This window comes from Plectropomus leopardus, chromosome 9 (genome assembly GCF_026936395.1).
Source record: "Plectropomus leopardus strain MGB_pleo_1.0 chromosome 9, ASM2693639v1, whole genome shotgun sequence".
Classification (NCBI taxonomy): Eukaryota; Metazoa; Chordata; class Actinopteri; order Perciformes; family Serranidae; genus Plectropomus; species Plectropomus leopardus.
Window position 1 is genome coordinate 8,655,222 of NC_142184.1, and position 11,980 is coordinate 8,667,201.

At 36.1% G+C, this 11,980-nt stretch overlaps 1 protein-coding gene across 2 annotated transcripts; it reads right to left on the minus strand.

The window, feature by feature from the left end:
- Positions 1-1,482: 1,482 nt before the first annotated feature.
- Positions 1,483-10,792, minus strand: dnajc5aa (DnaJ (Hsp40) homolog, subfamily C, member 5aa). 2 transcript variants are annotated; one of them, XM_042492169.2, is made up of 5 exons: positions 10,633-10,792; positions 8,065-8,196; positions 7,755-7,968; positions 5,934-6,105; positions 1,483-4,938 (listed from the first exon to the last, which is right to left on the minus strand). In XM_042492169.2, exons 2-5 carry the CDS (start codon positions 8,175-8,177, stop codon positions 4,835-4,837), a joined length of 603 nt encoding a protein of 200 aa, XP_042348103.1. In that variant the 5' UTR covers positions 8,178-8,196; positions 10,633-10,792; the 3' UTR covers positions 1,483-4,834. The 2 variants fall into 2 exon arrangements, with proteins under 2 accessions (XP_042348103.1, XP_042348104.1); XM_042492170.2 differs by having other exon boundaries at positions 10,620-10,774.
- Between the last annotated feature and the right edge of the window lie 1,188 nt (positions 10,793-11,980).

An 11,980-nucleotide genomic window follows, 5' to 3' on the forward strand; every position in this document is an offset into this window, starting at 1 on the left:
AAAGCAGCCTAGTCATTAGACAGGATTGGCCATTTCAGAATAAGAGTCTATGTATTATATCAGCATCTGGTTAAAGTGGAGCTATTTCAAATTATTTTTGTTATTATTATTATTATTATTATTATTATTACTTTTTAAACCTTTATTTAATTTTATGTATCTTACTCTGTCCCATGTTGAATAACTTTTAAACTAGTCTACTCTTTTTTCATTGTTTTATCTGTAAAATATCTGTAAAATGCTTTGTAACTTTGTTTTGAAATGCACCATATAGCTTAAGTTTTAATAATAACAACAACAACAACAACAACAATAGTACTACTACTAGTAATTTTAATTATTATAATTATTATTTAATGGAATCACTGCAATCACAGTACAATACTTCCCTTTCCTTTGAAATGTAATGGAGTCTAAAAATCTCTAAAATGGCAAAAAATATAAATTGTTCTTTAATGAACAAGTACCTCCAAATTGCATTCAACTACAGTATTTGAGAAAATTATCTTTTTTAGTCCATGACTGATCATAGCATCTGAGACATACAGTACATGACCCAAAGAGCTAGTTCTTTTATGTACGCATGTAATCTCAAATCTATTCATTTAAAATTAAAATCTGAGTGGTTTCAGTGTTCATTAGGTTCATTCCAGTGAACTCGAGGTCGACAGAAGTACCTGTGATGATGGCTATACAATCTCTCCCTTCAACTGTAACTGTAGCAGCCTAGTACAACAAGACGACTGGATTTACAGTCAAAGGTAGAAAAATAAAACACAATTTGAGATTTAAATGCCTGTAAATGCTCATTTATAATTAGCATCCCACAATAACTTGGTAAGACTTGTCTCCATCTGCTGGCAAAATGTGCCACCACATTGCAGTCACGGCAAAGTCCTTTAGAGCCAAGTGAAGCAGAGAGTTGGCAGATTAATCTAACATCATGCAGCACTGAGTTTAACATTAAAAGGAAGTACATCAAGAAATTTATATGAGGATTTATTATTAGAAATGTGTGTCTAACCCCAGTTAAATAACTTTTTAAAACATATTTCTCAAAAACAGCTTTTTATCAATTTCATCACACCATTTTATTTCAAATATATGTCTGTTTTAATATTTTCTGCTAGAATTTTATATTATTGTTGGATATTTTATTCTGTTTAACTCTGAGTATTATTTTCTCTGATTTTTTTGAAGTCTTGAAATATTTTAGTCTTGTCACTTTAATTACTAATTAAATAATTAAATTAAATAATTAAATTTAATATTTGATTTAAAGCCATAGATCACCTTACAGACTTTTCACGGGTTTTATGTTTATGTGCATCGACACTCCATACTGCACCAAATCAACAATTGCGCATGCTTTTGTCTTATTTTGTTGTATTTCAGTTTTAAAAAATGAGTCGCCATACTCTTCATAACTCCAGTAAGTCAGTTTTGAACCCGATATTTTTACAAACTGAAGGTAACAAGTCAAAATGTTCAGGAACATTTATTCAACAACAGCAAATCAGATCAATGATCCACTTGTTTTCTTCCAGACACACAATTACCATGCTACAACATAAACGTTTAAGGTTTATACTTTATATGGGCCAAGTGTATGTACAAGCGACTGTAACCATTAAACCATTCCTTGCAAAATTTAATGGTTACATTACAACACCATACCAGTTAAAATTATAGCCATCATCAAGTATGAAATAAATAAAATTCCAAAAATGCATCATATAACCATTTCACTATAGTTACACTATATACTATGTTGTCTTTTTATGGAGTCATGTCCTGATCATTGATCCATTATAGTATTTTTTTAAACACACAGTGCATTCAACTTAGAACATTTACAGTAGCATTTTTCAGTATCTCAATGAAAAAGCCATGACAGGAACATCTATGTTTCATCAAGGGTTACAGGAAACATCATACAAGGGCCACAGAGGTCAACATCCATACCGTTAATAGCAGAGGGTGGGCGACAGGAGCTCACCAATTGTAAACCATTGGAACACATTATTAGCATTTTATGAAACTGACAGAGTGGCAAAGATCTTCATGGCAATTTATGGCAATTTGCAAAAATGTGTGGCAATAGATGCAAATTCAGTCGTATGAAAAAAATCATTTCGAGCTGCCTGTAGCTCACAGATGATATGCCTGACGAGCTTCTTACTCTACATGGATTCAAAAAAGTCGACAATGATGAACGATCACAGCATCGGACGAAATGTCATCAGACTTCAGCTCAAAACACAAGGACTAAAAACATGATGAAAATCTGATTCCTCACTACCGAAAATATCCCCCATGCGGATGTTCTTTAGTCAGCTTTATCTCCCAACCATAAAGAGCGTAACATGTTTTTTTTTCCACATCACATTAACTACTTAACATATTCAAGACGACTCAGAGTTAAAAACATGTCACTCTCCAAACCAGAGCAGCTGCTGATAGAGATCTGTCATTTCTACATATTTACAGCTCTCATCAGAGCCGACTGGAGCTCCTTGGCTTCATATAGCACAAGATCAATGACAAAAATAATTGCAATAATTAGATAAAATTAATGTCTTTCAGTCTCAATTAGTTGTGATTTTTCTGAAATATATTACTTTTGCTCCGGGTATGAACATAGAAACAAAAAAAGAGCAGAAATTCAGCACATAATTCTGATAATTTCTGCTTTAACAAACTTTAGACGAATGAATATAACATTTTCTCCGTAAATGTTACGCCTCAGTTTCAGATGAAACGGCTGATGTGACAAAAAAACAACTAAAATACAATAGAATAAAATTTTTAAAAAAAAACAGCAGATCAAGATGACCTATGCTAAAACCTCCCATAAACAGATGCAAAAAATTATACACCATCATGAAAGCTACCTTGACAATAAGTGCAATAATTAGATGAAATGAATATTGTTAAGTCTCAATTAATTTCAGCATCTCTGAAATGGATTATTTTGGCTTTTGGTATGAACATACGAAAAAAACAAAAAAGCAGCAATTCATCATATTATTCCAATAATCTGTGTTTTAACAAACCTTAGGAAGGAAAATTATATTTCCTCGACTAATGGAAACACTACATAATATAATGTAAAATTATCAGTTTCCTTTATAAACTTAAGCTTCTGATTTCTAAATATTTTGTGTCAATTAAACGCAACTGCTGATGTGACGATAAAACAATGAAAATACAACAAAATCAAAAATTTGAAGATGACAGATCAACAGAAAATCATGACAATGTGACTAATCCACCTGGGCTGAAACCCGCCATAAACAGATGCAAGAAATTATGAACCCACATGAAAGTCTCCTCACTGCAATACTTTGTAAAAATTAGTTGTGACGTCCCTGAAATAAATTACTTTTGCTCAAAGTATGAACATACAAACAAAAAAAAGGCAGAAAGTCATCATATCATTCCAATAACCAAGCTGCTTTTCAAACTTCAGAGGAAAGAATAGTAACATTTCCTCCTCTAATAGAAACAAATTCATAATTTAAATGTTAATTCAGTTTCCTTTAAAGCTTAAGCTTCTAATTTCAGAACCCAAATTGTTTTTTTTATCTATTAGCAATAGTGTAGTGGAGGGTATACGCAGATATACGGATTAAACCCACCTATCAGTCAAAAAGACACTGAATTATATAGGAGAGTATACCCACTTTCTACCTAATAGTGTACCCACTTCATCAGCTACCACTACCCCAAAGTCTATTAGACATAACTGCTGAAGTGACAAAAAACAACAAAAATAAACTAAAACAAAAATTCTCGTTAGGTTTTAGATCAACATAAAATCGTGACAATGTAACTAATCCACCGGGGCTGAAAACTGCCATAAATAGATGCAAGAAATTATGAACCAACATGAAAGTTACCTTGAAAAATGACTGTCATGGCGACCTGTTCAGTGCCGCAGGAACGTATCCTGCAAAGAGGAGCCGAAATAAAGCTGAGGCAGAGGAATGGAAAGCCAATACTAATTAATAACTTTAACTGTTACCTCAGCAGGCATTTATGAAGAGAAATGTCTGCAAATAAAGCTCTGTGCCTGACAACCTCGTGATTCACATTAAAACCTCTCAGGGGAGCACACTACAGACAAACACAGACGTACTGTACTGTGGGTCTGACGATGGCAGGTGGCATTTAGTATTGATTGTGAATCTGAAGTGAAAATTGCACTAATATATATGACAACTCTGTTCTCGAAGGTTTAATGATGGCACTGACCATCTCTCTCTAACCAGCACCTCCCTGAGCCATGGCTCTCCTTTCCTCCAGCATAAAGTATCTTATAAACTTCACCCACCTCCTCCTCCTCCTTCTCCTCCTCCTCCTCCGCTGCTGCCGCCATGTGAACTGTTCTCATTTAAACATATTGCACATACGTATGCACCTACATTATGAGTCTTGCAAAGTAAAAATGCTGCAAAAGATGAATCTGGAGACCATGTTTTATAAACAGTGCATGCTACACCATGATGCAAAATGTGGGAGAGGGAAAGTGGGGTAGGCGACCTGTGCGGTTAAAGGCCAAGAAATACAAAAGAAGAAATAAAAAGGAAACTTAAGTTTCTCTTTTCTTCTCGTATTGGGATGGGGGATAAGTTGCGGACCAATCAGGGAGGGGTGTAAGGGATGTGTGACTTCATTAGTTCCTTTCATGGGCCATGCTTACTAGTCCCTCTCCTCCGCATGGCTCTCTTTCTGAAGTGGAAAGATGGATTGCCCCTTTCTTTCATCTCACTGGAGGTGGAGCAGGGAAGCAGGCAGGACCGCAGGCCAGGATTGACGGGAGCGGAGGAGGTTAGTTGAAGCCGGTGTCAGTGTGGTAGGAATGGTGCCCATCCGATGTCAACTGGGTTGTCTCTGTTGCCGATGGTTGCAGCATTATAGGGTCACCCCCAGCCTCTGTTTGACAAAACAAAACAAAAAAGAAACATTTTCCAGCAAACCAAATGAAAATCAAACTTCTAGCACAAACCAGGATACTCAGACTACATGTTTCGTGTGCTGCTTTTGTATATATATATATACACATACATATATACCATAAATACACTCTGCAAAACGTGAATATTTTCATATATATCAATAAAATTAAACATTTCAGAGAAAAATGTACGTAGAAGACAAATGATACTGTAGAAAATCCATATCATGATATATTTAAACTATAAATATAAACTACAGAATATATGAATAATGTTAAAAATCAAAAACTAGTTGAAAAAAAGTTAATTTTAGAAAAAAATCTATATAGAAGACAAAGGGTATTATACAAAATACATAATATATTATGATATAAAAAAACAGGATGTATCCATTTTCTCATAACAAGATATACATGTGTATATCAGAAATATAAAGTACAAAGTATATGATTATTTGGATAATAAGTTGAAAAAAACTAGTAGAAAAAAGTAGAAGAATTTAGAAAAAATGTAAAGGAAGACAAAGGGTACTATTAAAAAATACCTATAATGATAAACATAAGGTATAAAATACTTGAATATTGTCATAAGTTATCAAAAACGAGCAGAAATAGTATAAAAAAGTTAGTGTAAATATATATTAAAGACAAAGGGTCCTATAAAAAGTACACAGTAATAATCATCTATACATATGCACAAACACGCCATAAATAAAACACAAAATCAATGAATCTCGACATAATAAGATATCAAAAACAAGTGGAAAAATGATCATTTTAGAAGACAATGAGGACTATACAAACTACACATTATAATCTGATATGTATCAGTAGGATGAGGTGATATTACCTACATAGTAAATATAAAACATATCTGATTAAAGAAGGGGATGGAGGGAAAGAGGTTTTTCATTTTTCGACATCGTCCATCTATCAGATTCATAATGGGAGTGGCCACACAGGTGAGTCTCACCTCTCTCATCAGACTGCAGCTGAGCCTCCAGGTCCTCGGGGGACACGTAAAACTCCTGCTCCTGACCCTCCCGTGGCCGTGGTTTACATTTACCACAGCAGCAGTTACAGCAGCAACATAGGCAGCAACAGAAGTAGCAGCCAGTGGCCAGGCCGCAGAATACAAACAGAGCCTGCAGGGGAGCAGATACACGAGGCGGCGAGAAACGTCAGTGAGAGAACAAGAATTAAAGGTCCAGTGTGTTGCATCTAGTGGCATCTAGTGGTGACGGTGCACAGCTGAAACTACTTTCGTGTCTCGATGTGAGGGTTGACTTTTCACCCCTCACATCGACTTGCGAGGACAGAGGGATGTCGTATGCTATAAAGCCCTCTGAGGCATTTTGTGATAATGGGCTTTATGAATGAAATTGACTTTACTTGTGTCTAAAGAACCTAATTACAAGCCAAATAAATGTTTCCCAAAGATGGTTTCTGTCATTTCAGGTAGTTCTTATCCCACTGATATGTTCAATTGTTCATTTCTCTTGCAAGTTTGGTTTTAGTGAGTTATTTAATGCTATAAAAAAGGGTGTCTGACATCATGATTGAAATTGCTACTAATTTAATATTTGAATATGGTGCCCTTATCCCACCTCGCCACTATGTAGTAAAGGTGCGATTGTATTGTCGGAGTAAGAGTTGTCTCGCCCTTAAGCATCCATGGGAGGTAGCAAAAGTGCCGATATGGTTTCTGTACAAACAGGACAGCCAGCTGGACGGGACCACGTGCAGGACAGATGTGACGTTTTCACGGCGTGTTATATGTAAGAGCCACTGTGGGAGATTTAAAAAGCAGCCAGCTGCTGTTAGCGCCTAACTCAAAGAAGAAAAACAGCAGCCGTAAATGTCCACAAACTGGGAAAACAATCACAATCGGAAGCCTCTTACCCTCCGAGCAGAGGACGAGATCAGCCGCCATCTAACAGAGACAGTAAATGATTGTTGCTGCCATGTTATTGTTTAGAAAGAGTTGCCGACGTATATGTTGCACGTCACACTTGGGGTCGACGTTGTTGTGTTAAATGCCACGCCCGTGATGCTGTCATGCAGTCCAAGATCACACCCTGGAGCATCATGATGCTGCTGGTGTTTAGTTCTGTGTAAAAATGCAAAGGTGGCGCAAAAAAGAGACTTTGAAGCGGCCTTATAGCGTGATCTCCGTGTGAGTGCGATCCATGTGGCGCTGCTTGCGATCGTCGAGACAGATGTATGAAGCTCGCTCCTGAGCAAATTATGTCACCAGCAAATATAATATTTTGGCTTCATTTTACATTCAGTCTATGGAAAACATAGTTATTATAGGTGGGAACCACCAGATGCCCCATGATACAATATTATCATGATACAATATTATTGTGATTTTAAACATGTTGTAATATGCTGAGTATTGTGAAAAAATATATTGTTTTACTGCTTTCTTTTCAACTGCAAATTGTGTCCCTAAAGGACAAGTTTCTCAGCATCTGTATTATCTAATTCTTGAGTCATTTTTATTGCAGCAAAATGTTTCTAATGGACTGAAAAAGCAATTGATTATATTATTTCAACAGGCTACCAAAAATTTAATTTGCATTTGTGATATTATGAATTTACATTTTTTAAAAAATCAATACTCGTGTACTCAGTGTAATGATACGATATAACTATGCTGTACAGACAGTTCTGAATATTACCTTTTCTGCCAACAGATGCCCCTAAATCCTACACACTGGACCTTCAGGAAAAGTCTAACCAGTAAAACGAAATCACAGACGAAACAGTAATTGGTTTTCACTCTTACCTTTGCCCACCAGCTTGAAAGGACAAAGTAAGTGTTAACATTCTCCTCTCCAAACTGCTCAGCCACATACAGTCCCAGAGAACCATATTTGTCGTAGATATTACGCTTCGTGGGGTCATTCAGAATCGCATGAGCGTTGTTTATCTCCTTGAACTTATCGGCCGCCTCCGGATTGTCAGGATTCTTGTCGGGGTGGAACTTCAGCGCCAGTTTCCTGTGAAGAGTCGACAGACAGACGGCAGAAAATAAATACAATCACAGCAATCACGTCTGTGGTAATTACCTGCTGAGTCACAGAGGGGAGCCTCACCTGTAAGATCTCTTGATATCATCCGATGTGGCCACCTTTTCAACTCCCAACACAGTGTAGAGAGACTCACCGGCGGTGGACAGAGAGCGCTGCCTCTGATGCTCTGATGCCATGATGTCTCACGTCCACAGGCTGGGCACACAAACACAGCACTAAATGCATCGACTGGGCTGCATGTAATGAGCAGAGCTGCTGCCTCTTTACAGTGATATACATCTGTTTAAAAAAAAGGCCTTCGTCTACAGTGATGCCAGCGTGACTGCAGGCAACAGCTGGTCAGATTCTGTCAATACAAGCGTCCTGTGCAGGCTGCACGTGGAGAGACGCAGCTGTGTTTGAAATACAGTGAACACGTAAAGAGATGAAGGCAACATGCTAGATTTATCATATTTCCATGCACTAATTCAATTTTTTACAGTTTTTTAGTGTAAATGGCACCCGAACAACGTAAACTGTACATGACTGTAACTGTGAGATATTAGCAGGAGCACTGACTGTCTCTGCTGCTGTAAGGGACTGTTGGTTATTTATCAGAGGGGAGGGGGTGGTGCAAAAAGGGGGAGGCATGTCAAATTATTTTTTAAGCACTTGGGAGGGAATTGTGGTTTTTTTTGGTTTAGGGGAGAGGCAAACAAATTTAAATGGTTGTATTTTGTATCTATTTTATGAGTAAGTGAAAAAAAATCAGGTATGTTTCCTTTAAAAATGTCCAAATTTACAGCGTTTATCATAGATCAAAACCGAAAACAGAAACTATTGTTGAATTTTAATTTTCGGACATCCTTGGACACTTTATGTTTGCCGAACACTTCTGTCAGAAAAAAAAGAAAAGATAAACATCAGTGTTGCTGCACCTTAAGGAAAGGCAGATTTAGGGCTTTATTAATGTCAATCAGAATTACGTTTAAGACAAATTTTCTAACAACCAAAATTAAAAAAGGGACAATTTTATTTTGCCCAATTGTTTATTCTAACTTCTTTTGTTTTTGTCCAGTGAAAAAATATCTATGTCAACTGTTGAAAAGCAAACCTTTTTAGGGTGGAACACATAGAAGACAATAAACTTTTTAAACTATTATATTATTATTTAAATATCTATTTGGTTTACCGACAGAAGTGGAAAATATTTGGCCTTTCTGGGCATTTTTCTGGGCAATTTTGTGTTTCTTAATCTGTATGTGAGATTCCACTATTTAGATTCCCATCATGATGAGTTTAAGAAAATGAAATTATTAAAAAAAAAAAAAAAAAAGATGTCACCAAATATTTTGAGATTTTACGATACAAAATCAGAAAAAAATGTCTGCACATTTTTAAGACTTTTGAAAGATTAATTTAAGTCAATTTAATACCAATTAAAGCCTTATTTTTTAAATTAATGAAATCAGTGCCTTTAAAGACCTTTTAAGGATCCACAAGAACCCTGAACATCATATCTGAGCTTTAAACAGTGATATTTAATTAAAATTGATGTATTGTGCATCCCTTTTGAAATTTGCCCAAAAGTAAACCATTTGCACTAACTAACCAGCATGTGCTTAAATATTTTTTAAAGAGGCTTTAACTTTCAAGTTATGCAATTTTCCCAAATAAATCAAGATGGCTCAAGGAAAATTTGTAGCTACAGGTGATTAAAAACCAAAAAAAAAAAAAACAGTCACACCTCAGCTGCCCAGAACAGTCCCTTAGGTCAGGACTTATACAGTATTATAGATTTTTTCGTTTGGCATATTTTAATTTAATTTAATTTTATCATGTGCAATAAACACTTCAGTAAGAAAAAGACATAACCAAATCTGCGTTAAAATAGTTTTATTTCATCAAAATCCCTTTATTCTAGATCTCATTTAAAATTTGGCCAAAATCTAGAATTCGGTCTTCAACTTGTCACTTGGAAATATCGAAAAGTACATTTTTTAAAAAAAAATCTAATTTATGGTGGATGGAGGGTCATGCATTTTTACCCAATTGAATCGGGGAGGCTTGAGGAAAAATATTTGTAGCCGTGGGGAAATAATAAAATAAAATAAAATAAAATAAAATGTAATCATCCCACAGCCGCCCCCTTCTCTGATAAAGAACGGTCCCTGAGTAAATCAGTAACTTGACATCTCTACAGTCAGCCTTGCTGCAAAAGAAAAATGTTCATTAAATTGATGCTGCAAGTAAAAAAGCATATCCTAACAATATAGCTGCTTCAAATGGGTGTCATCTTGACACAAATGAATAGCCACTCTATTTAAATCCCTGCACAGCTTATTTCAACATTTTCACAAAAAAACCCCAAAACTGTCTGCTCAGTCTAATGCGTGTCAAATTTCTCTGTAATACGAATCGCATCCCGTTTAAAATTGTCAATAAAGAGGATTAGAGTCTGTGAATACGATGCTAGCAGCATAATCTCTGTGCAAGCATCATCAGCAGCACTGCTATAGCGCACAGCATCCATGTTGGTTCCTGGCCTGTTCTTGATGCGAACCAGGGACGGATCGTCAGCACTAATTTTCAAGGGCAAGGGGCAGTGTCTCGAGGACGAGTAAATAATGGAAACGCACCTCTCGCGCTCACCTTTCAGTCGGCTCTGATGCGCTGCAACACTGACGATCCCAGCAGGTTGTAATTTTGGAGACAGTGTAGCGTGACTATGGCTGCATCTCGCACGTACCCGGACCCTCTCTGGCTCCCACCACACAATCATGGACAGCTGCAGCAGTACGCTGGCTCCGCCCCGCCCCCCAACACCCCATGGCGACCCGACGTGCGCGTGCACAACCCGGACTGGGATGATGGAGAGGATGCTGGATGCAAAGGCGAGCACATACAGCTCTGTCAATTTAAATTTGCGTATGCAATCGTATAAATTGTATAATGTTAATCATGACATTAAAACCACTTAATATCGTATAAAAAGGCTAAGCCGAAAAGCAAAAAATAAATAAAAAAAAAATCACCATTTTCATTCGCTAATTCGGCAATTTGTCCGCTAATTATACAGCTAATTATTAAGCTTAGCATAGATACTAAAAATTAGTTCACTGATGTTATTTTATAATTAAATGTTTTATAAAAGTCAAAAATGTGCATCTTTATGAGTTAAACTAGCCAATTTCTTGGCCTTGATCAGTTGCCAGGCAACCAGAGGACACACCAGGAAGTAACCAGAAATGAAGAGAAAAAAAAGAGAAAAAAAGACAATTTTTACGATAGTTTTTAAACGAATTAAACACACACACACACACACACACACACACACACACACACACAGAGTACACATACATACTTAAATTTTGTTTTTAATCAATTAACTTGTAATTTGAGTCTAAATTTTACACAATACTAAGTTGATGTAAAGTAAGAAGAACAAGAAAATTACATGAAAATTGGCAGAAAAGAAGATAAGAAAAAGAAAACACCAAACAAACAAAATAAAGCCAACAACTGAGAAATGACCTGAATAAAATGTATAAAAACTATGATATTTCAATAAAATAATTCTAAATACAAAATTATGATAATTAGAAATAAGGCTGTGTGGAAATGTTCCCCTACATATATTCCTTAATCTAAATCTACTAATTTCTTGTAATTTGTTGGCCATTTCTTGCCAAGAAACTCGTTGCCTTTTTGTCCCGTCTTTTTGAAAGAAATCAAACCAATTTGCTTAAAAGGGTTCAAAGGTTTGTGATGGGCATCCGAATGCAGCAAAAGAAAAGTGATGTCAACCCAGGTTTCAAAGGGTTAAAATAGCCATTAAAAAAAAAAAAAAGGCTAAAAAAGCTTAGGAGAGTCAAGCATGCATCAGGCAGAGTTCAACAGTGCAGACAACACATTACAGAATGAGCCACTGGCATGCACTGACACTGTGAGAGGCAGGTGTTAAAATAAAATGAAACAGCAATTGTGCACATGGTTGCAA